Genomic DNA, 23,468 nt, shown 5'->3' with positions numbered 1-23,468 from the left:
GTCAATAAAAGGCATTGTGATTTACAATGCCAATACCTTAAACGTAATACTGGTTTTTAGGCCCTCCCTCCCACTACATTGTATAAGTAATGAATTACCATTTTTAATCCCCCCACACCCTCCCTCTCCCTCCAGCGTCCATATGCCACGTTGGTGTGCATATACCAATAATAAAGGCAAAGACACTTGAGGGGATATTTGGGAGTCCAGTACAAAAGCCGATCGGGTTAAACTGACATAAAATTCCATTGTGTAGCATATGTTACAGCGTGCCTAGATACGCTTGGGCAGGTTGTACCTTGCTTCACAGTACTGTGCTAAATTAAAGGCTTACACATTTAGTTGAACAGGCATTCATTTAAATATAGGAGGGGGTATATCAAAAATGGTTCAAACGGACAAGCCATGTGGCCAAATAACCTAATGTTAAAGGGTTGTGCACCCACTAATTTAACTTGTGAAACAGGACGGGAAAAGGAGCTGCACCAGATCTCCAGAGAGGCCGGATCCCCTCTGTACCCGGGAAGGTTAGCGCTTCCCACACAGACAATGTTTTAAGAAGGCGATAAGAAGCCCTGGAGAAGCCTTGGGGAAAAAGCCATTGTTTCTGCCTTTCAGAAGTAGTCTTTTCCTGAATAGACGTGGGCACGCCAACTGTAGGTGCACTTCGGGTACATCAACGGCCCGGTGAAAGCACTGTAATAAATTGGTGTTCTAAAATCATGTTTCCAATGTTGCCTTCGGTTCCCCCTTTTTTGTAACCAGATAAAACCAACCTGCAGGCCCAGATGAGGGATTTTACAAACCCATAACCCAGTGCCAGATATAGACAGACGGTGGTGTGCTGTTTGTGCAGACCCTCCGCGCTCTCCCCTCCCCCCGAGCATGACTCACCCCTGGAGTGCTTTCAGAGCTACGGTGTTGGCCGAAATCTGATGCACTTCTGCCTTTTCCAGGCCTGCAAAAGCAGAAAGATTCGGCTTCCACAGCCTGACAAAAACACATTTGTGTTTTTGCCTCCGAAGGCCTGGGAGTGGCTTTGTCCGGCGCACTTCCGCTTGTCTCTCTCCCCCCTTTGATAACAAGGTCTTTTTGTGAATGCTTGTCTGCAGAGCAGACACTGTACTGTGTTGTGAATGGACACGGCATGTATTTTATGAATGGAGGGAGGGGGCACGTGATACCCACAGCCTCCCTGAGCTGCTGTACTCCTTTCCCACATGAACGGTGTCAACAAGGCGGCGGCGGCCCTTCCCCTCCCCGCAGCCTGCTCGGTGCCCAGGCCCCCTGCCAACGGTGGTGAGCTGACCCTCCCAAGGTACCCCATCCAGCTATGTCTGCCGCTTCCGTGTACTTGGTTATGGTTTTTTCATGAATGAACACTGTGGCATTCAAATTGCAGCGATTCACAAAAAAGAACATGGCGGATCTGTCTGCAGTCGCTTGTTCCTCTCAGTATATGTTTGCATATATACCAATTAATACACATGACTTCCTCTTTGGCGGTTGTTTAAATCTATATAATGATATAACCCCATCCCTTCGGTAGTTAAGTGAAATGTAAATAAATAAAAGGGATAAATCGATAACGAAACAAATCCATTAATTTCAGAGGAGACTGTATAAACTTGAACTATAAAATGTCCCCGCGCCTCCTGTTTGGTACAGATTTCACAGTTTAACCACTGTTTCACATGATCGAATTAAAATCGGTTTCCTCTGGAAAGCATGATAAAACAAGCGCAGCCGAAGCGGACCGTGGTGAAAATGAAAACAAGCTGGGTCTGAAAAAACACCACTTCGGAAACGTGATCCCTCGCTACACGCCTCCAAGAGATAAGAAAGTCCTGATGGGCCGTCCAAAAGGGAGAAAGGGCAGTGACCAAAAAGCATCCTTTTCAATGGGAAGCCAGCGTTTAGCATAAACGCTGACGTGACCCAATGAAAATGATGGGCAGGGCTTCAAGTCCCCTTCTGAAAGCTCCTCTCTCACAATATGTCTCGCCGAGCGTTGCAGCGCATGTGCGCTGCAACGCTAGGCGAGACCTAATAACAGGGACAGGACTTCTCTTAAAGGAAAATTGGCCCTGATCCTATTCTTAAACAGGAATTTTTGACTGTGTCGTGACTGGCAGAGGTCGCACATTATCAGCCATGAGTAGCTCATCCCGTTCTGCTTTTCATGTTGCAGTTTCCCTTTTCTCTTTCTAAATGCCAGGTGGCGTCTGTTGGCAAGGAAAGGCGTGGCCATAACTGACAGTGCTATTATTATTGCCTGACAAGTGGTACCTTGGCAACTATGGACTGGCCTCTGCTAAAACTCTTCTGAATGGCTCCCGCACTTTTACAGAGGTCTCACGGCTTAGATCAAAACACGTGCCTGATCAGATGACATAATGTCATAAATATCGGTGTCAGCAGTGCAATGTGTGGTTCCTTCATTTCATCTGCAGAGTAGGGGTGAGTGGGGAGGATGAGAAAGAGAGGAGAGAACGCGGGAGTGTGGTGTAAGTGCGAGCAAGGAAGAGTCGACCTTAGCATGTGACGAGTTAGGCAAGGGTTGTATGCACTGAACTGCTCAGTGACTGACAAGCAACCTTGGGCGCCATAGGGATGAAATCTAACATGCCCAGGTTGCATTCAGTTACAGAGGTTGACTTTCGTCACAAGTGGGTTTGGGCTTTAGAGGGCCTCCGAAGCCAGGGCTGAAGAGAGGTGAGCTCTGAAAAGCCTGCAACATAGGGCACATGCGCAATAGCACATGTCCCAGAAAAAGCAATGATGCCTGAGCCTCGTGCAGAGAGGGTCAGTGTGAATAAAGCACAATTTGAATTTTTTTTTAAAAGACATAAAAATCAGGAAATTTGGGCGGGGCCCCTATGCTCATAGTAACAGGCTGCTGCTGCATAGATGCCCTTTGCAACTTCAGTATCCGCAGTAACCGTTTTAAAGTTTCATGTTATGACCTCATCGTACAGTATTCAGCAAACGCCAGGCAGTGTAGGATTGGTAACGCGGGCACTCGGAAAATGGCCGAAGGGCCGGTAGCTGAGTTCTTAGACGTGGTCTGTGTTGTTGGGCAGCCTAGGGGCTGTTTGTGCTGTTAGGATGCCGCCAGCGGCCCAGTGGGTGCCTAAGTGCCCTTTCTAGAGGCAGATGGGCGGAGATATCACTCCCTTTCTCTCGCTAGGCCGGCCCATTTATGTATGCTGATTGAGCGGGGGCAAGGGTCCTGAGCAGAAGTGGTCTCACTTGCATTCATGTGTGGCTCAGCAGTGTGAACTCATCAGTGCATTCTTTTTTTATCTAAGTGAAGTTAATAAAACAGGCCCCTTTCTATTCATAAAACTTTGCTGAAGCAGTGTTTTGCAGAAAGGCAATACGCAAATGTGGGCCACTTATTTTGGTGTGCCCGGGCAGATTTTTTAATCCCAATCCAACCCTGACGCCAGGTATGCAGCATGTGTAATGTGTGTGTTTGTAGTAGTGCACAAAGTCGCGGCCGGCATGACTCGCGGATGGTCACGCGGGGTGGGTGTCGCATGGAGACTTACCTTTGCTGACCCGGTCCCACATCGTGTCTGCTCCTCTCCTGGAAGCAGGAAGCCTCCCTTCCCTAAGCCAATCACAACGCTGCAATGGCAGCGTTGTGATTGGTCGGGACACCGACAAGCCAGGCGTCTATGGAGAGGCCATTTTGCAGCCTACATGGAGAAAAGGCAGAGTGCGCATGACTGGTTTGGTCGGTCCCAGAGGGCCGACCAAACTGTCTGCAATCTCAACAGTGGGTAAGCTACTCCTCCCTTGCCCTAGAGCAGGACCGAACCAAACCCTTCTGCTTTCTCACAGTGCGAGAAGCAGAAACATAAAATGGTATTAATACTTGCGCACTGTGAGAAAGCAGTGGGGCGACGCTCCTCCGCCCACATGGAGGAGCCGCCTCTGAGTGCACACCACTAGTTATATAGTAAAAAAGACCTTAAAGGCAGCTATCCCTTTCCAAAAACGCTTCTGGGGTTGTGCACGACCTTTAACTTTCAGTACAGCAATGCTTGCTGAGCTTTATGTATAACTTGCACCTTTAACAAGGCTGTGCCGCAGCAGCAGTAACACACAGCAAGCATTGGCATAGCCAATAGGTCTCACCTTTGAGACGTTGCAAGTATTTAGCCATCCAGCACATTATCCTAGATGCTACAACATCTACTGATACTTCACGTGCCACTGGTGAATGGGGAGCCAGAGCTGCCATTCTAGCCAGGAGGGGTTTGTACGGGCCACAAGAGAGTGAACAAGCTGCGAGGGTCAGGTACTACACCATATAACACAGACTACCAATATGAAAGCTTGGCAGTTATGCCAATGAAAAAGGCGTAAATGTACGCTGGACTAACTCGCAATGTATGTGAGGGGACATTAATCTATAACGAGTATGTTAATTATATTTTCTACTAAGTCAAGGGTCGCATAATACATAAGGGGTTGCAAACTCCCAAAAGTGCAAGCACTAACACTGCTGGGTGTGAGAATTGGTCGCTCACCCTGTCCCCAAACATCCATAGACCTGCAACACCAACTCCCAGTGCACAATGCATATCCACGCATCCTGCGGCATCGTGATCTCCTGGGCCACTGAGGCGAAGAGCAGCTGCAGCCCGGGAGCTATGTTTGGAGCAATGATGAGGGCAAGGGGGAGCAGTGAAAATACAGCGGGCAGTTCTAAATGCGCTGCATTGTACAATTACACTGTCCCTGCTCTCTCTGCCAAACCTGTCACGTTCTGCCATGGTAGTAGAAAACGTACTAGAATGCTCATGCCTTTCCTAAAGCAACCGTACAATTCTGGTACTCGCCGTTGGTCACAACAAAAACTGATAATATAACATTTCTAAACAAAACATAGTCAAATTATAGAAATTAATTTTCTTAAAGTAATAAATGATACTTTAAGACACACAATTTTAAAATAATCATCTGTTTATCACTAGAACAATTACTACTGAGTAATGAAAAACACAGCAAAAAGAACCCACCTTTTCTTGGTTAACTTTGTGTGTAAACATTTCGGCCATCTTGGAATGGTATACCATCCCTCAATACAGTTTAATTTGAGTTGACGTACAATTTGATAATCTCATCACGTGCACCTATGTTCCTGAAATGCTAGTGTGGGCAAGTAATTAGTTTTGACCCGGCCTGAAGACACCTATTGAGATGTGGATTTCGTTGTTGTAGGTAGGTACAGGGTAAGGCATGTTTGTTACTGTGCTCTGTGCTACATCACCCTAGAATTCGAAGGCAAAGCTGTTATTAGTAAGGGGCTTTCATTGAGTGGCTAACCTGCCTATAACCTATGTCGAGATCACATTGCGTGGATACTGGAAAAACAAATTACAACTTCTTGAAGTCCAGATTCAAATGAGCACAGTTTTGGTATATTGTGAAATAGCAACAGTCAGATAATTTATTTAAAAAAGCCACTCCAACAAGAATTTACCATCGTATCAGCCAGAACTGTTAAAGCTGGATTGTGTCCTCTGCTTATCATGGAGAGCTTGTAGAAAGCACCCTGCTATCTCATCAGACTCTAGATACAAAGGCCACACTAAAGTAATAAAGTGAAAATAAACACTGGCACTGAAGAGAAGTAGATTGGGTGCGGATGTGCTTTATGAAAGTGTATAATGCAGTCACTGGAAGTGAAGTTATCTAGGTGCTGAAATGGGCGAGACCCTGCCTCATTCTATAGTGGATGGAAGCAAAATATGAATGACACGCCAACAGACCAATGGATGAAGACGGATGGTTGAAAACCCCTTAAAATAAGTATATTACACGTATATTTTGGAAAAATCAAGAGATCTTGGCTAACGCCAGACCTAAAAAACAAATACCATGATAGACCACCATAATCCAGTAACAGGCAGAAAAGACGTCAGGATTCCATGAATAGAAAATTGTATAATAGCTCCCTGAAAATAAAAATACTTTACATTTCTTAAAAAAAGCCCCTTTACAAAAAGTTAAACTAATGCAATTTGAAGACATGCACACATTTGAATAGTAAGCATATGGCATCAGGATATCTTTCACATCAGCGATCAGAGCATTCATTTTTTGGGATGAAGCATTAAGCTCCAGTTCCCTCTCCTGACAAGCTGTGTATACTTAGAAATCACTAATCAATCTCCAGAGCACACTCCTGAACTCACCGGTCTCAGCCTTTAATGGCAATGTTGGATTTAACCCTAAAGGCTTTTTTTTTTAAAAAGAATCTTTATTGCTTTATTTTAACATACAGAGGCAGTGAAATATGGCAAAACGAAGATGTGATAGTCCAACATTTCTCAAATCAAATAAAACATGTCCATTACAATAGATATTTCCGCATCCACAGTCATGATAATAGTCCAATTAGAAGTACATAGCTGCTTACTCTCACTGAATAATTGGATAAAGATTGCAGATCATATAAACCCTCCACCTGTCATTAATAATCAATTTGCCATGTTCTCTCAAGTTGTTCCCCAGTATGCTAATCGCCTGATGCTATTCCTGCCCCCCTACGATAGATTGTGTGTCTTGCTCTGCTTGCTGCCGGAGATAGTCTCTTAAAGGTTGCCAAATGTTTTTGGGGCGGGATGTAGGTGGCTGTAGTCTTGCGTATAAGTCGCTGGTGGTGTCACATTAGGACATGCTCTTTACTGTATGATTTTGTCGAATGCCCCAGCGGAGCACTATTTCCTGCTTCGCTAGAAGCATTGCAATTGGTACAAATCTGCGTGTACCTTTGGGTAGTGTATCTGTGTAGCCCATCAATGCTAGCAAGGGTGTCAGTTGCGTCCCAGTCCTTCGTTGGAGTATGTCATGTACCTCCTGCCAGTAAGCTCTAATTGCACTACAGGTCCAAACTATGTTCATAAACGTAGCAGCCTGTGTGTTGCATTTGGAGCAATGCCTAAAGTAGGTGCTATTGATTCTAACCATCCGATGTGGCGTAACATAGGTCTGTCATAGCATTTTAAAGTGTAGAAGTTTGTGCCTGTGGTTGCAGGACACTAGCTTAATTTGTTTGCAACACCCCTTCTATTCCTTATCGGTGATGTGCTGTCCCATGTCGATTGCCCATGCATCTCTAATCTTGGCATCATGTTGTGGTAGTAGTGCAAGGCACGCCGTGTATAACCTGGAAGTGAGATGCTCCCCAGTTTTATCTGTGACGACCATTGTAACCCTAAAGGCTTTGGTGAGAATGACGTGCCTGTCCTTGGTTTGTTTGTGTGATGGAGGTCGCAAGACCAGTGCGGAAGAAGCACAAATTGATCAATGGCTCTTGGGCCTTCTCCACTGCATGACCGCTGCCATGTTAGCCATGCCGTAATACAAGCCAACGTCCTGTAATAGTTTTTCGAAACAATCGTATTCCCACATAAAGATGTAAATGGGTAAAACAGTACAGACATCGTAAAACTCAACAGTTTAAACTCGTGTTTCCGAAAAGCAACCCCCAAAGTATGAACCTAAATTAATTGCAAAAAATTCTGTTCTTATTACGTCTATCTTGACAGTGCACCTGCCGCGACGCCATACCTAATGTAATCAACAGAGGATGAGAATTCAGAAGTACTGGTGAACGCTAGAGCGCAAGCTCTAGAGCCCACGTTGGTTGAATTAGGGAACTGGACCCTGAAGCCAGGGTGCGTGGATGCGTGATTAAGTGCTGAATGCATATCACCACCAACACGGACAGTTATGAACTAATAACATCAATAACAAGACCGCTGGAATGAAAATGAGCAGCTGGGAGCAGCAACTGGCACAGAAGCTGAACAAGCGCCGAAGATAGCAGGAAACAATAAATACAAGTTAGCTGTGAGGAGAGGGCAGAAAGAAAAAGTAGTGCACTGAAACAAAGTGGCCATGTAGCAGAGAAAGTCGCCAGGGCGATAACAAAACAGCCACATGGCAGGACAAATGTCCATTGTTCACCAATGAAAGCAATGGAATTTGTAAAGGCAGACCAAGAAACCAGTGAAAAAGTGGTGGATGTGTTCAAGGCCCAGATAGGTATTACAGCTTGCCTTGCCGAGCAGCATATGCTCGCTGACTCTAGGCTCCACCTAAAAAATTGTTTACGGGTCTAATAAATTTGGTAAAAATTGTCAGAAACAGTGACATACAATGACCGGGGGAAGAGAGAATGCATTTCCTCGCACCACCTCTGTTTAGTCCCAATGGGAGAAACAATTAGTGGAGCAAAGTAGCAGATTGCAATAAAAGTCATCATTTCTTACTCAAAATTAAATTGTTAGAATTTTTAGTTCTTAACGTTCATGGGTATGTATCCTCCCTACAGTGCTTAGCAAAATATTCTAGAAGAGAGACCACAGCACTCCTAAGGAACTTTTTATACCTCTAATATGTTCTATTTCTCATCCCCCAAAATATCCTACAGGCTATAATATCAGTCATGGATGTGAAAGGTCTACGCTGTACCCCAGTTAGACAACATTTCTTGTTAAGCTGACAGTGTTATGATATTGGTGGGCAGCAGCTTCCTTCTGGTGTCCCCAGTGCATCTCTGGAGAGCACCCTATTAGGACGCATCCCAGATCATCCGGTGTCTGTTACTTTGTGGCTAATTCTGTCACTCCCAACACTCTTTTCCAATTGTCCCATAACACATGGTTTTGTATTCTCTCCAGCATTTCTCTGATCTTTTGTTATCAATAGCATGAAGATGGGATGGATTAAGATGCCTTCTAAGAAAAATCTTACAACTTTTTTCTATACCCTAGGCTTGACTAAAACCCCTCTTTGAGTTCCTCATTATCGTCTACTGATGGTTTGAGATGGTCAGCCATAGTTCCACCTCCCATTTATTTTGAAAACATCTATATCAATCGTCCTCTCTTCCTGCAATAACTTGTACTTTCTAGATATGAGATGTCTGTGAGGTCTACTGTTCTCAGCAGCTTTTCAAACGAGTTAAAGAATTCCAAATGTCGAATCTGTGTATATCTGTACCTTTTTCAAACCATAGTCACTGTTGATGTTATTGAACTGTTTAATTGCCCATTTTCAAATATTTTTCTGATCTTATTGAATCTTTTCAATTGTAAAAGGCCTTCCTGTCCAAACCCGAGGGTATATGGTGGACTGCCCAGTATTGATGTCTATGGGGAGGGAAAGGAGTTGACCCTCCTTAACTTCCACCAGATCCCAAACTTTGTGTTACTTGTGTGGTAGGGAAGTATAAAATGTTAGCTGACAATTATCTTTACGATCCCGATTCCCACCTGTTTAATCAAAGGGCATCATAGAAGTATCTGGGCTTTCAGGTTCTATTTCACTGAAGGGATGTTTTAGTAAAGTCTGCAGAGCTCAAGCGTTAGCAAGTTTTACTTTAAGCATATATTTCTGTAAGTATGACTTAAGTGTTTACCACAAAGCAACATGGAGGAGGAGTGAGCATGGACTCGTGAGTGGTTGTTTGGTGGTTTCGTACTAGCTTTTATTAATTAATCCTCAATCTGTAGTTCCATGAAAGATTTTATATTATTTTAGCAGTTTTCTCAAATTTCACAGTACAGAACACAAATTCAGTAATGCAGTGTAACGTTTACCCCTATTCCCCTCCTCCCTATTCGCTTTAAAGAAAAAAACTTCAACATTTAGCACCAATTTTTGGGATATGCTCTTTATCAGTTTTGACATACTACTTTTCTGTGGTTAGTCTCAGTTTTCTCCCTGATTGCCCTCTGGAATCCTCTTTAATCTCCGAGACCTCCGCGTTTCGTGGACATTTCAGGTTAAGCGACTCGTCCTGTAAATAGTCAATCAATGGTTTACACACAACGTCAGATTTCGTGTGTTTGCCCCGCAGGTCATATGATATTTCCATCACATTCATGTCAAATGCCTACGCGCCCTGGACAAACATTCTGGGGCACGTATGTATTTCCAGTGCACCACAATTCTCTGTTTTGCTGCCAGCAACATATAAGTTTCACAGTTCCCTCTCCCAAACCTTCCCCAGTTCCTTGGTCAGATAGCCAACACTGCTGTGGCGGAATCTGATGCAATCGTAAGGCCCACGTCTTTTTTTAGGTCTCTCCTGCGTGCGCAGCGCATGCGTTGCTCTCCTTGGTGAGACCTATAGTCGTTGGTTTTGTGTCCCGCTTCTTTGGAAGCGTGGTTTGTGTCCGCCCTGTCGCCCTTGGGCCCCGCCCACCCGGACTGGAGATTTAGCTTGCGCACTGCGTCTCTTCCAGACACGCGTGGTTTTTTTTCTCCTCTTCCCGCCCCCACCACGCCTTCGAGGTCCCTGCTTGATTTTATTTGGTTTTTGCCTGTTCACCCGTAGGGGGTTTATTTTGGTACTGTTAATTACTTGTACAGCATTTTGTTTCGGTTTTGCCGTTGTTTTATTTGTTAAGGCTCGACACGTCTTTAAATTGTGTTTTTTGGTAGGCACGGGGAGAACCGATGCGGAGACTCGAACCTGGTTTCCACCATAGCTGCTCTCATTCAGTAATCAGCTGATGCCGTTAAGTGGGCTGGAACATGTTTCGAGTGCATTGCTCCCTTGGTTTATTTTACAATGCCCACGCCTCATGATAAGGCGGAAGAGCCTGGGGCAAAGACCGGGGTGTCTGACTCGCCCGCTACTGGGATTAGCACTAATCTATCCTGTGATCATCGGGCATGCTGCTCTGCTGAGCCCTATAAGTAATACATTAAAATAACGTTCAACTCACGTGTTTCAAATATTTGTGTGGATCCCCTGATCCACCCCACAATTCAAGTGAACGACCTGGCTCTCAAAGCCCTCGTCTCTCCCCAGGCCCTCTCCATTTGCTGAGATCTCACCCTACCAGCGTTTAAATAAAGATCTTACTCTGAGCCCTCCCCCCCCCCCTCCCTCTCTGGGGGTCAAAATCTTACTAGTAGAACCCCTCTACCTACCCTGTTCAAAGCCAATCTTACCAGAGCACCCTTCAATGTTAAACCTTGCTGTACCCTCTGCAAACACGTCCCACAGCGGCCGCGTCCTACGTATGGTCGCTCTCCCACGGGAAACTGCATCTAATTAGTACCAACGACAACCGGAGGAGGTTGAACACAGCCCGAAGCGGTGAAACAAAGGCCCTCCCCGTGCCTCGAGCCCAGCGTCCTCTTTGCCACATTCTTAGAGCATGAACTCCTGCACCGGCCGCTCGCCAGTCCTCCCTCTAACTCACTCCTTCACGGGGTGCAAATAGACCCCTCCAGTATCCTTATTACGTGACCTCCCAAGCTCACCTCCCACATTGATCCCACGGCCCAATTGAACACAAGCGATGAACAGGAAAAATGGCCACCCAGGGGCCAAAACCCAGCCCCCACCCTGGTGGCCCGCCGGGGAAATGCCCGGTGCCCGCTACGGCCAGTCCGGCCCTGGCGATGAATACTCGTGTGCGGAGTCGAAACCCGTTTTTCAGGCGGTTGAAAGCAAGGACCACTTCATAAAGACAGTTTTAACTTGTGTTTTTCGTACTGCTTTGCTGAAACATTTTTTTTCCACACTACTTGTAACATCACTCATAAATATGAAATTAGAAGGTGTTTTCAGAGAAAAGGAAATTGTTTGAACAAACTGGCACATTTGTTAAGCCGAACTACAAAGGGAAATATACAGAAATGCCGAAGTGTCGCAGTCTTTCAATTACTTGAGCATTTTCTGTAAAGTTACAAAAGTCTTCAGAGTTTTTATTAACCTGGCACCATAACCAAACTTTACAATTGCGTTCGAGTTTACAAAGCTTGGATTTTTTTTCAATATGTTACTTCGGATTTAATGTCACCTCCCGGTTGTACGAATAAGGTAACTTTAAACTGGAAGTCGGTTTATCCCTATCAGTAGTGAAACCACGCGGTATTTCGGTTGCACTTTAACATCTATTGCATGGTGGGAGCTGTAGTCTTGCTTTACTTCAATTATACTAAACTGATTGAAGTACTAGATCACAACAGTCTAAATGAAATGCTGTAGAAAGAACATACTGCTCCTAGAGAGACCGTGACGATTAAACATTAAAACCCAAAAATATTTGCTGCAGCTCCGTCAGCTGCACCACATTGCTAGCTTGAAAAGCAGACTTGTTTTGTGCTTGTCGAGAGCCCGGCAGCTCGCAAGAGGATCCTATGGGCCCTCATTTATTTTGTGTTCAAAGCTCTCAATTGAAAATTGTGTTTCTTTTTGTCTCACGTTGTCTCACGAGCCTACGGGAGCTGCAGACACTTTCTTTCAGCCTCTCCCAGGCTCCTTACTCCAAGTTAATTCGAATTAAGTTTGGCTTTTGGTTAACAGGCTTCTCTTTATGTAAATGTTAAGCTGCTTTGACATATACGTTCCGTTATTGCTCGGTTCCGAGTATTTCTTGTTGATTGTACTGCGCCCACCTGTACTGGCACACAGCGTTCCTGTCCTGGCTGTCAAAGCACAGACAACAGCTAGTTATGTTTAACCCATCTAGCGCCTCCTGAATTTATATTACAAATGGTATCACAGCTTTTGTACTTTATTGAGTAGGTTAGCGTGTAGGTGTCCAGAATAGTAAACTGTGGGGAATTGCAAAGATGGTTTAAAAAATATTAGCAATGTTCAAATGGTAAAACACAGAACACACGCTTTTGAATTTGCAAGATTTTATAAATTCCTAAACAGTCGTCTTGAAAGTTAATCCGTCATTTGAAATATGAAGACATGGACAGTTAGTCTAGTGTGTTTATTAAGGTATCGTGGAAATAATTCTCTCGAATCTCCCTGTCAAAGGACCCCGATGGGGTATGCATTCAGACGAAGCATTCTCCGATGCTAGCTACCCTTGTTAAAGTTACTAGAAAAGGCATCCTTGTTCCCAGAGCCTTCCCTCACAGAAGGGGCTCATTCTTATTTAACTCCGCTCAACTCAATTCCATACAAGTCATTGTCCATGCCATGTATTCCGACGCTTCGTCAGGGGTAGTAAGCGCTATATAAATGCAATTTAAACATATTGTCATTGTTATCACTGCTCATTGTCTACCGCCGCCTATTATTACAGGACATTTCCCTCACCGATCTTTGTCCCTATTGCCATCATTGCTCATTGTTAATCCCACCTATGGTCATCGCAATTTATTGCCATCACACGCCATTTTCCATTGCCACCTATTATCACAGCTCATTGCTATTATAGGTCATTGACCATCCCCGGATATTGTTATCACAGCTCACTTCGTTACAGCTCATTGTTCATGGCCACCTATTGTCATCACTGCTCATTGCATTATAGCTTATTGTCCATACCAGCCTATTGTCTTCACAGTTCCTCATCCATCTTCTACGTATTGCCATCACAGCTCATTGTCCATCGCATCACATTGTCCATAAACCCCCTATTGTCATCATTGTTCACTGCCATCACAGTCCATTGACTTGCGTGGGATTCTTTGCAACAGCTAGACTTTTAGCAACGTGTGGTTACATCTGAGAATCTCTCCCCTTTGACAAAGTGAGGGCAAATGCCTTATTGCACCTGTAGTATTACATGATGAACTATGCTAAGGTTTCCTCTCTTAAGCAGTGCATTTGGAACAGTGTTCTCAGTCACTGCTGTGATGTGCAGTAAATGACAATATGCAATAGGTTTTCTCACATGTCAAAGAGATCACTGAATTGAGTGTTTCCCCTAATGGATTACGGAATCCTAATGTTGTGCACAGGAGAAAACATGTTTAACATGCACACGAAAGTCTCACCTCATCCTATAGCTGCTGCCCAGTGTTTGCAATGCAATAGGTCGCACATTACTGAAAGTTTGAGCTATTGGCGTTGCAAATAATAATGTTTGTTAGATTGTTTTTTTTTCTTCAAATATCCCAGCAGTAATTTAAGTAAGGGTGCAGTACCTTATGTGGCTAATAGCGGTCCCTTTACAACTCCACAGGGACACCTAGTAAGAGCCTGTGGTACCGCACCCTTTTCTTGCTTCATGGATTTTATTTTATTACTTATTCTACTGCTGAGATATTTTTTTAACAACAAAAAAATCCTAATAAGCATTATCATTTGCAAAGCCATCAGCTCACACTTTAAGTAATGCGAGACCTATTGCATTGTAAATGCTTGTTTTTATGTGGCTCCATATTTCTTTCCAGAACAGTGTAAGCACCAGGCAAGTCCAGGACACACATAGTGCGCGTCTCTCTTTGTTGCAACCTCTCCAGCATTTACCCAACCGTGTGCGCGGAAACAGTGTTTTACTTTTTGTGGCGTTAAGTACCAATCCTAAAGTATTTTTGGTAGGTCTCCCTGCCCTGCTCATTATGGATCATCTTTGGTATGTCCTACCACAATCTGGACCATTCATTCGGCGATATATCCGTGCCCAGCACCCTCTTCCATTTCTACATACAGGTCCACTTATGGGCTTCTCACAGACCTTTCAAAGTGGCATAAATAGCTGATATTTGGCCTTTGTTTCGTAGTTATTGAACAGCTATTCAAATGGCGAGAGTTCTGTTGTACCCGCCTGCCTATTGAGAGGGTGCATCGCTCAGTGCCGTCATTGGAAATATTGTCTATCGTAATCCGTAAGTTTAAAATCAGTCTTGAACGAAGTGAATGATTTTTTGGGCCCAGAAAGAAAATCCTCAACATAGTGCAATTTCTGCTTTACTTACAGCGAATTGTGATGTGTCTAGGTTTCAGGGTTTTGTTTGGATTATCCAACACCCGATTGAACAAGGAATGGAAGGTTGTTAGTAATATAGATCTGGTGACGGAGACTCATTCTTCCATGAGCGGTCTTGTGATATCAGAAAACATGCGCTATAGTCGGCCTCGCGTGCTTAGGCAGCCTGGGCAGGTCCCATGGTAGGCTGCCCAGCAGATGCATATCTATGATAGGCCAGTGTTTCCAAAAGTGACCATTCAAAAGCAATACGTGACTCTGCGCCGTGTAGTAGGTCTTTATATATGGGAGGCCCATGTCACCCGTTCCCCTAACTCCCTCCAGTACCTTTTTGGCTATTCTCAGCTCTTCTACCAGACAAACTTATCCCACGCCAATGATATATCACACAAAGCTTGCGTGGGTGTCATAGCCGGTAAGGCCTGGGAAAAAACATATAGCAGTCTTGGGTAGAAGCTCCTCTTCAGGTTTTGTCATCCTCCCCATCCAGGAGATAAACAACTGCCTCACTTATCCAAGTTGCTATTTATTTATTTTATGAGGGGTGTTTAATTTGCCATATATTTCTTTAAGTGTCTCTATGATCTGCACCCCCAAATATCTAAAGGCCTTTTCCTATTTTAATTTTTAGTTGATGCGAAAACTGTGTGGGGTATAACTTGTAAGGCTTTGAATTTGTATCTTTCACAACTAGGTGTGTCTCCTGTAAGCAATTCACACCTGGTATTTCGCTGCTCACCGCTCGCCACACCTTTTTGTCTTTTTACTGGCGTATTAAGGCTGCTTATATTCCGAGGTATTATTCTAACCATTGAGTATGTCTGCCAGTGTGCTATCAAGAGTGGCAGTAATTCATTGGGACTCCCCATACGTTGGGGCTACGACGCACTGTTCCCATATTGTAACTTTTCGGCATTAATACCCTCCCTCCTCAAACAACCGTAACCTAAGTCTAAACATAATGAAACGAACATTAAGGGTATCTTAGTTATACAGTGCTATGGGGAATCACAGCTGTGACCAGCGCCCCTTCCTTGTGAGCTGGATTCATCCGACCTATCACAGCACCATCCTGTCCTGTCATGAGATGCAAATCATTTACCATATCCCATCTACACTAGAGCATTACATCAGGCTCTGTGTTCCTTTCCCACCTCATCTGGCTGGTCTCTTTTTCTTCTCCCATCTTTCAGGTCCATCTTGTAAAGCTGTTTGCCTATGGGGGGGCTGGTGGAACCAGTAGTCCCCTGTGGGAGTCCCCTGGTAGGCTTATATCTGAGCTGTCCCTTATCGAGTTCCGCCAGTGTTTTTCTCTGGGCCAGAGTTGCTTGGGAAATCTTGTTAGAGTTGCTTCACACAATCAGATTTTGGCGAGGATGACCCTTGAGTGTGCATTCAGCTCTGTTTGTGGTGGGCCTACCCTGTGTGTTCTTACATCGCCTTTCACTGGTCGAACGTCCTCCCCAGTGATGCGATTGAATAGGTAGACACAAAAGGTGATCAGATTAATTTCCTCCATGTTCTGTCTGGGGTTACAAATTCTGATGTTATCTTTGTTTGATATATCTTCACGCTTCCTTTTCAGCTCTTCCATTGTTGTACATCTTATTGGTTGGGCTTCTACCACAGTAACATGTAGCTTTGATGTGGACTCTTGATTTTTACTCTCTGTCACCCACCGAGAAACATTAAAATAATTGAGATGCATACAGACGCATACCACTTCTGCCGTCTGAAACAAACAAGATCACTACCTGTCTCCACTCTCAATCCAACATCTGTCCTTGGCTACAGAGCTGCTAATGCACGGTTACCATGTATTTCCACACTGTCTCCAGCAGTCCTACACCTTAGCAACTCCACTCTGGATATTGCTGGCACATCTTTTCTAGGACAGTATTCATAAGTACTGAATGATTAGTAGAGTGGGGCTTGCAATGCGACCAGTCTCCATGTGTCTTTGCTAAACTGAGACAGGTGGTCATGTTGCAAGTACTGCTGGGTAGCATAGTGTGTATTTGTGTTTAAGCGTGTGGCACTGCCATTGGTGTCGCTGGCTGCCACTCCAGCAATATAGAGAGGTGTAACTTTCCATCTTCAAAGATGCTAGACCCTTTGAATTATGTACTGTGCTGGTTTGCACTTCAAGCAGCTACTTTCAGGATACTGGTGCGTGACCAGTAGCTCCCGAGCTACCCATTGTAGAGCCCTGCTCCAGATGTTCCTCCAGGAAGACTGCATGTTATAGCACATTCCAAACTTCTTCCCAAGTACTCTGCAAAATAGGGAATCACAACCTGGCACACTTAAACCTAGCAGCCTGGGTTCTAAAGCCGATTGACCAGTTTCAGGGTGGGTTTGACTGATGTCACTGAACACCGTAACTGGAAGAGGATGTGCATGTTGCGTATGAACAACGTAGTTTATCCCACAATGGTCCGAACTCTGGCCCATGAGCGGAATGTGGTGATTTCCAGCCTGTTGTCATCCTCGTATGAGCTCATTTAGTGCACTTCATGTTTAATTGCAAATTAGCTTTAAAGGCCCGCCCCTGGTAATGCAAGGTCCAGAACAGGTTCTGTGACTTTGAGGGGCGCACCCAGAGTGTCGTCCTAGTGGAGCGCAGTTACTATTGTTGAGTATGAGGATGTTTCTAGGAAAGAATGATTGCTTCTGGATCACTCGCTCAGGAAAGCTGACGACCGCCAGATGCAGAGATCTCTGAGGAACTCAGGAGGTGAAGATACTTGTTTGCCCATCATCCGGGTAGAACTGCTCTGCTTTGAATCCAGGTGGCAGCTGATCTATAAAAGACCCGGTGATAGCAAAGAAAATGTTTGTTACTTATGGTGGGTATTGCTCCATTCTTGCCCATGCGCTCCTTCCAGCACCCCACTTCATGGTGCGTTTCTGGCCATACCCAAGTTACAGCAGGAGTATGACTCTCTGTGAATACAGCTGAATATAGAAAATAATCCTCTTGTCGTGTTTTGTTTGAGGACCTGTCACGTTTAATGTTTTTACCCAGGACTCAACGTTTAGCAGAGGGAAATAGTCAAATAATAAGTGAATCTGTAAACATACCAATCCCAGAAAAGTACATTTATATGAAAGTAACTTGTTCATCAATCAAATTCCATCCACCATCTGGCACGCCTTCCTTCACCTTGTCTGCACTTGACTGCCTTCTAGTCTACTGGAATGTGGGGTGCCTCGATGCTTTTGGCGTAGTTGTAATCTGCCAGTTTCATCTAAATAGTTTCTTGTTTAAGTGGAAACACATTGGCTAAGAATCCTGCTCATGGAAGACAAGGCAGCTCTTGGTGCTATACAGATGTTGTCAACATCTGATTGCAGCAGTGAATCAGTATGTGTTCCATCTGTATGGTGTACACATCCCTAATGCATGGATTGTGAAATGTTGTCTTCAACAGGAAACAGAAATCCTACCTAATTTAATGTTTTCTAGAAAGAATGATTCATTCTATTATGAAAGTGTTTTGTTTCTCGGTTGGTGCCAAGATCTGTTTATGTCGTTGTTTTCCCAAAGCATCATTCGTCTCAAGAGCTCACTCGGAGTTTGAAAGTGTCCCAAACATTAAGCAGTGAATTAGCCTCCGATTCTTACATCTGTTGTGATCTGCAGGTCACAAGTTCGAATGCTGTGAAGGCCATCTCCGCCTTTCCTTTGCTCTGAATATTCACTGCAGTTAAAGTGCGGTGAGGTGCTATTGAAATGCGTTCTCTGGTTAAGGTTTGGTTTCCAGAGCAGTCGTTCTTCACCTCGGCGTCGCCTACTCAGGGGGTCCGCGATTGTTTAGAAAATAAATTATATTAGCAGATGAATAAAGTATAAACATATAAAGCAAAATTGAGCAGCACAAATACAGACTGGTATGCAAAAAGCAAAATGACATGTTGAAATCTAGCATCTCATGCTATATTTTAAATATAAAACTACATTTTGAGAAGCGCCTACCTTCTTATTAAAATAAGCATTTCAATATGTGAATTTTATAGAATATTTCATAATTTAAATACTTGTTTGCTGTAATCTTTTCTGTATTGTCTCAGAAATTGCTTTGGTGGGATCCCGGGCTTCCAGTAGTGATTCATTGTGGATCCCTAGAAGTAAAAAGGTTAAAAATCGGTGCTCTAGAGTTCCTCCTTGTGAGACCTTGGTGTAATTTGTATGTAATATGCAATACTGTTTTGTAGTGCTGTTCATACGGAAAAAGCTATTTCCAGAATTTCAAGTTAAGTCACAGATTTATTATGTGGTTACTTAAAATCATATAAGTAGCAAATATAACACGGTCATTACAATAAAATTACTGTGTTAAAACAAGGCCCATTAAAATAACATTTCCTAGATTGAGAGAGATCTCTTGGGCATGATACAATTAGTACAGTCTTAAATATTGTGTGAGCTGACTTACTCTGTACAAACTTCGGCTCAAGTCCTGCAAAGTTAAGACTACCTGAGATACTGCTGGGCCCTGAATTTAGTGTCTCTAGGGCTGTGGGGTGGATGTGTAATTTATAAAATGTAAAAATATATGAATATGAAGAAAATGTGCAATTTGCAAAGTGCAGTGCCTAGAGGTGTATGAGTTGTTTGATGCCAGTTGAGTAGTACGGGGTTGTCTGCCCTAACTTATGCGCCCTCTTCCTACATATGTCAGGTTGTGATGTGCTTTGACTTATCCATGGGCAGTCTGCCTTTCCCTGATGAACACTGCTCCAGTCATAAGTCCCATCCCTTATCCTGCTCTGCTGCTAGCCATGTCCTTTCAAGTGCCAGAGTGGATGACTTCTCACTTGATGAGTCCTTAGTATTCTGTGCCTCTGTGTTCCGGTATTCACTTCCTTATTGGATCTAGGCGCTTTTCAGTGCCCATTGTCCTATTTAATTCATTTCAGACCAATTTGATATACTTTCCAATTTGTGCCAAGTCCATAGATTATGTGCAAGTAAAAAGCCATGAGATTGCCTCTGCGCAGGTCCTAATCTCAAATCTTAGAAATAGTGGCTTTAAAAGTGTCCTGCGTTGTTGTAATAAAGCAGGGCAGCAACATACAAGGTGTAGCAGGGTCTCTGCTCCTTATCAGCACCGCCGACATTTAGTTACCTGCTGCAAGCATTTCCATCCCGGGTTGAGTTCCTTAATTGGAAGTTGTACTATCGTGGCCCACTGGATGTCTTTCAAACATTTCTTGCCCAGCGTGCTCTTCAAATATGGCTGCTCCATGTTTGTTTCTTAAGAGGAAGTCAGGCCTGGTAAGTCTCCCTTTTCATTCTGTTTGGCTCTCTCGTCAGCCCTCGAGAGCAGAAAGGCTTTATTTAGAGCTTTTTTTTATTGCCAGGCAACTCTCTTCTTCCAGCGAACAATTAGCTATTGCTAAGTTCAGTTTGGACACTGCTAATTGCATGTAAATGTTCCATTGGTTCGCTCCCCCTTCAAAATATTACTTTGAGGATTTCTTTTAGGGAACCTGTACGTGCCGTAAGTGTCTGGGAATAGTATTTAACGAGGGTACCCATGCATTCATATTTTTGTTGTACTAGTCCGAACTGCAGCCTTGTAAAGCATTTGCTAGTGTAATTTGGGAGCTTAAAGACACGTGTGTAGCATTGGCACTGTGCTTTTTCCAGGGAGAGTTCCATCTGCCCTGGGAAAGCTTGCTGGGCATATCCTGCCTCTGCTAACAGCCTTCATTTGATTGCTCTCCTGATTGGTTTCGTTGTGGGGCTACATAGTTTTTGCTATAATTTACATAGTGCGTATGTGGTTGCTTGTGTTTTGGCTTTCATCTTGGTCAGATGTGTCTTTGCTTTCCCTGTGTTGCATAGCCATGCCCCTAGATAGTTACAGGTCTTTGCTGTTTCTATCATCTGATTTCCCAGCATCCACCTGAGCCAGGTTTTTCTTGCGTGTTGCCCAAATACCGCCACTTAGGTCTTGCTTGCATTTGCTACTAACTCGTTAGCCTCATTATATCGATTCAAGGCATCCATACTTTGTAGACCTACTCTGATATGGTCATAAACTACCATGTCGTCCGCAAACTGGAGAAGGTGCAATTTGTGGGCCCCAATTGTTGGGTAACTAGTGCTGTTCCTTGCAGGGCCTTACCTAGATCTGCTGTATAAAGGTTAAAAAGCGACGGGGCTAGGACACAGTCCTGTTTCAGGCCCTGGTCCGTGTACATCCTTTTGGGGACTGTGTCCGCTGTCAATTTTATCCTCACCCAGGTGTTGCTATAAAGTGAGATGACAGCCTTTAGGCGGTTGTCTGGGATATTCCTTTTTTTTGTTTTTTCCACAGCTTATATCTGGAGACTCCATCAAACGCGTCTGGGCAGTCCATAAAGCAGGCTTACAGTGGCAAGTTGTTAGTGGTGTTCGCCTGCTCAGCCAGGTATGATAGGGCCACTATGTTGTCAATCATTGAACCACCCTTTCGAAACCTTGTTTGGTAGAATGGTAAGATGTCATTTTCCGTGATCCAGTCATTTAACTCATTTAGAAGAAAGCTGGTGTATGCTTTTTCTTCTATATCCAACAAGGTTATTAGCCTGTAATTTTTAGGATCCATTGTGTCACCTTTCTTGTAAATCGGGTGCAAGATAGAGCCTCTCCAGGAGTCTGGTATGTCTGCCCTTGGCCTTCATTCCATGTACAGAGTAGATAATGTATTTGGCCAGTAAGCCAGGCCTTCTTTGAACATGCCACCTGGGAGGCCGTTGGGTCCTGGTGCCCCGTCTTTTCTTGACCGCGTGCTGTTCCTGTGCCCTCGTTTCTTCTGGCTTTGGGAGCCTTTGCAGAATTTGCAAGATCTGAACGGCTAACCCAATACAGCGCCAAGATGCAGGGTTCAAAACAGATCTTTGATACATTGTGTGAAGAGGCTCAGTTTTATTGTAAGAAACGTGCACATGTATGTTTGCGTTGTGATGTTTTGTTAGTATAGGGCTGGCATGAATAATGTGTCTGTTACTGTGCACAACAAATCATGAACTACCGACAAACCGCGTTTTTAATAGTTGCTTCTAGTGTGTGGATTTTTCTTGCTTCAAGAAGCCCTTGTGTATTCTGATATTGTCGATTTTTTTTTTTTTGCTCGATTGTTAAAATGGCATGGTCACGAAATGATAATGCCCAAAAATGTGCTGCATAATTTTGACTCAAGCACGTAATCTGCTGCTTACATCAGTCGGTCCCGCCGTATAATGTAAACTGGAATTGTTCCATGTTCCCAATGTATGTGGAGTTTTGTTTGTCACTTCTGTTAGCACGCTCAAGTTTTCACTCTCTTAGGAGTATATACGTTGCTGAAAAGTCTTCTGCCATTTACGGATAGTTTTACCATCCATGTTCGTGTCTTGACGTTGTCGCTTGTAAGAGGCTGTGAAAGAAATCCGGTTTTAATACTGCTCCTTATTTACCCAGCTGCCCTCTCTCCAGAAAGGATCCCCTTCCCCAGCACCCTTTGTCTGCTGCTACTCAACCTCTGCTTCATGCCTTCCACCTCCATCCAAGGACGCCACGCCTCTTCTTCCATGCTGTACATACTGAGTCACCCGGTCAATTTTGCTTCAGACCACTTTAGTTTTCTGCTACAGCTTATATACTAGCATTAAAAGAATGTAAACGTAGTATAGAGAGATGGTCTTGGGCTCTGCGCCGATCTTGATCATCTTCTTTACACTTATTTGATTGGGCAGTAGTTGTGTTAGCCCACCCATCAACTAATTCCCATGCTCATAACTGACAGACACATGGGCGGCACAGTCTGCACAGACCCTATGTCCAGTACAGTAGGAAAAGGCATTGCGTGGTGTAACCTCATGACAAACTGCGACTGCGTTATATAGTTTGACATTTCTGACAAATACAATAAGAATGGCTTTTAGGTAGTGAATTCTCTGGTAAATGAAATAAGAAGGGATTTTATAATGTGAACTCTAAAAAAAAAAAACTATCGAAAGGATTTTTATACTGTGGGCCTTGCTGCAAATACCGTAGGCAGGGAATTTACATTGTAAACTCTGCGGCAGACACCTTAGCAAGGGCCTTTGTTTTTCTAGAACTGATAGAGCTTCTTATACAGATGTCTAGTTTTCTGAATGTGATCTTCATTGGTTGATGTAACGCAACAGAGGATTCTGTAAACCTGCTTCTTTAAAAATATTTCACAGGCCTACCCTACATAAGTGTTCCCGTTAATATCTCAGCCGCCTTGCAGCCTCCATAGCTTCCAGAGATTGTATTGTTTTGGTACTTGATGTTCTACTGGTTTAATTAAGTGTGCGTATTTATCATTTCCAGTTTCTACACAAGTGTATTAAGTTTGAGATTCAGAGCATAGCAGGATTTAATTTTAACTCGCTGTATTTCTGTTGTTTTTCATCCTCAAGGAAAACAGCTGCTTCCACTGTCGAGCAGCGTGCACAGTGGAGTTGGCCAACTAACATGGCAGGCGTCGGCGGACTCTTCAAACCTGGTCCGCATGAGAAACCAGGTCTTGGGACAGTCCGCTCCATCCCTCACCGCAGGACTGGTGAGTCTTTAGGACTGTGACATTGAAGCTTGTGTTACAAGGCGATAAAAGTAATTTACCACAAAGACGTTGTCTCTCGCCCAAACTCTTGCATTTTTTGAGCTTGTCTTTAACTAACATGGTTTGTGGAATGCAGCTACAGTTTCACGAGCAAGAATTCGTAAAATTGGCAGTGTTTGGTGTC

The 23,468-nt window shown here is 44.0% G+C and overlaps 1 protein-coding gene across 2 annotated transcripts in view; it reads left to right on the top strand.

Annotated features, from left to right (window-relative positions):
• The window catches only part of MAST2 (microtubule associated serine/threonine kinase 2), a 1,353,759-nt gene that overhangs the window by 367,665 nt on the left and 962,626 nt on the right, over window positions 1-23,468 (top strand). For both annotated transcript variants that reach the window (XM_085602761.1, XM_085602760.1), the window contains exon 3: window positions 23,142-23,284. In XM_085602761.1, the coding sequence (XP_085458887.1) occupies window positions 23,142-23,284 (143 nt within the window). The remainder of the gene's footprint in view (window positions 1-23,141; window positions 23,285-23,468) is intronic.

The sequence above is a fragment of the Triturus cristatus genome, chromosome 4_2, assembly GCF_964204655.1.
Source record: "Triturus cristatus chromosome 4_2, aTriCri1.1, whole genome shotgun sequence".
NCBI classification, from domain to species: Eukaryota; Metazoa; Chordata; class Amphibia; order Caudata; family Salamandridae; genus Triturus; species Triturus cristatus.
The sequence above is the reverse complement of the archived record's forward strand: the minus strand, read 5'-3'. Positions and strand labels throughout refer to the sequence as shown.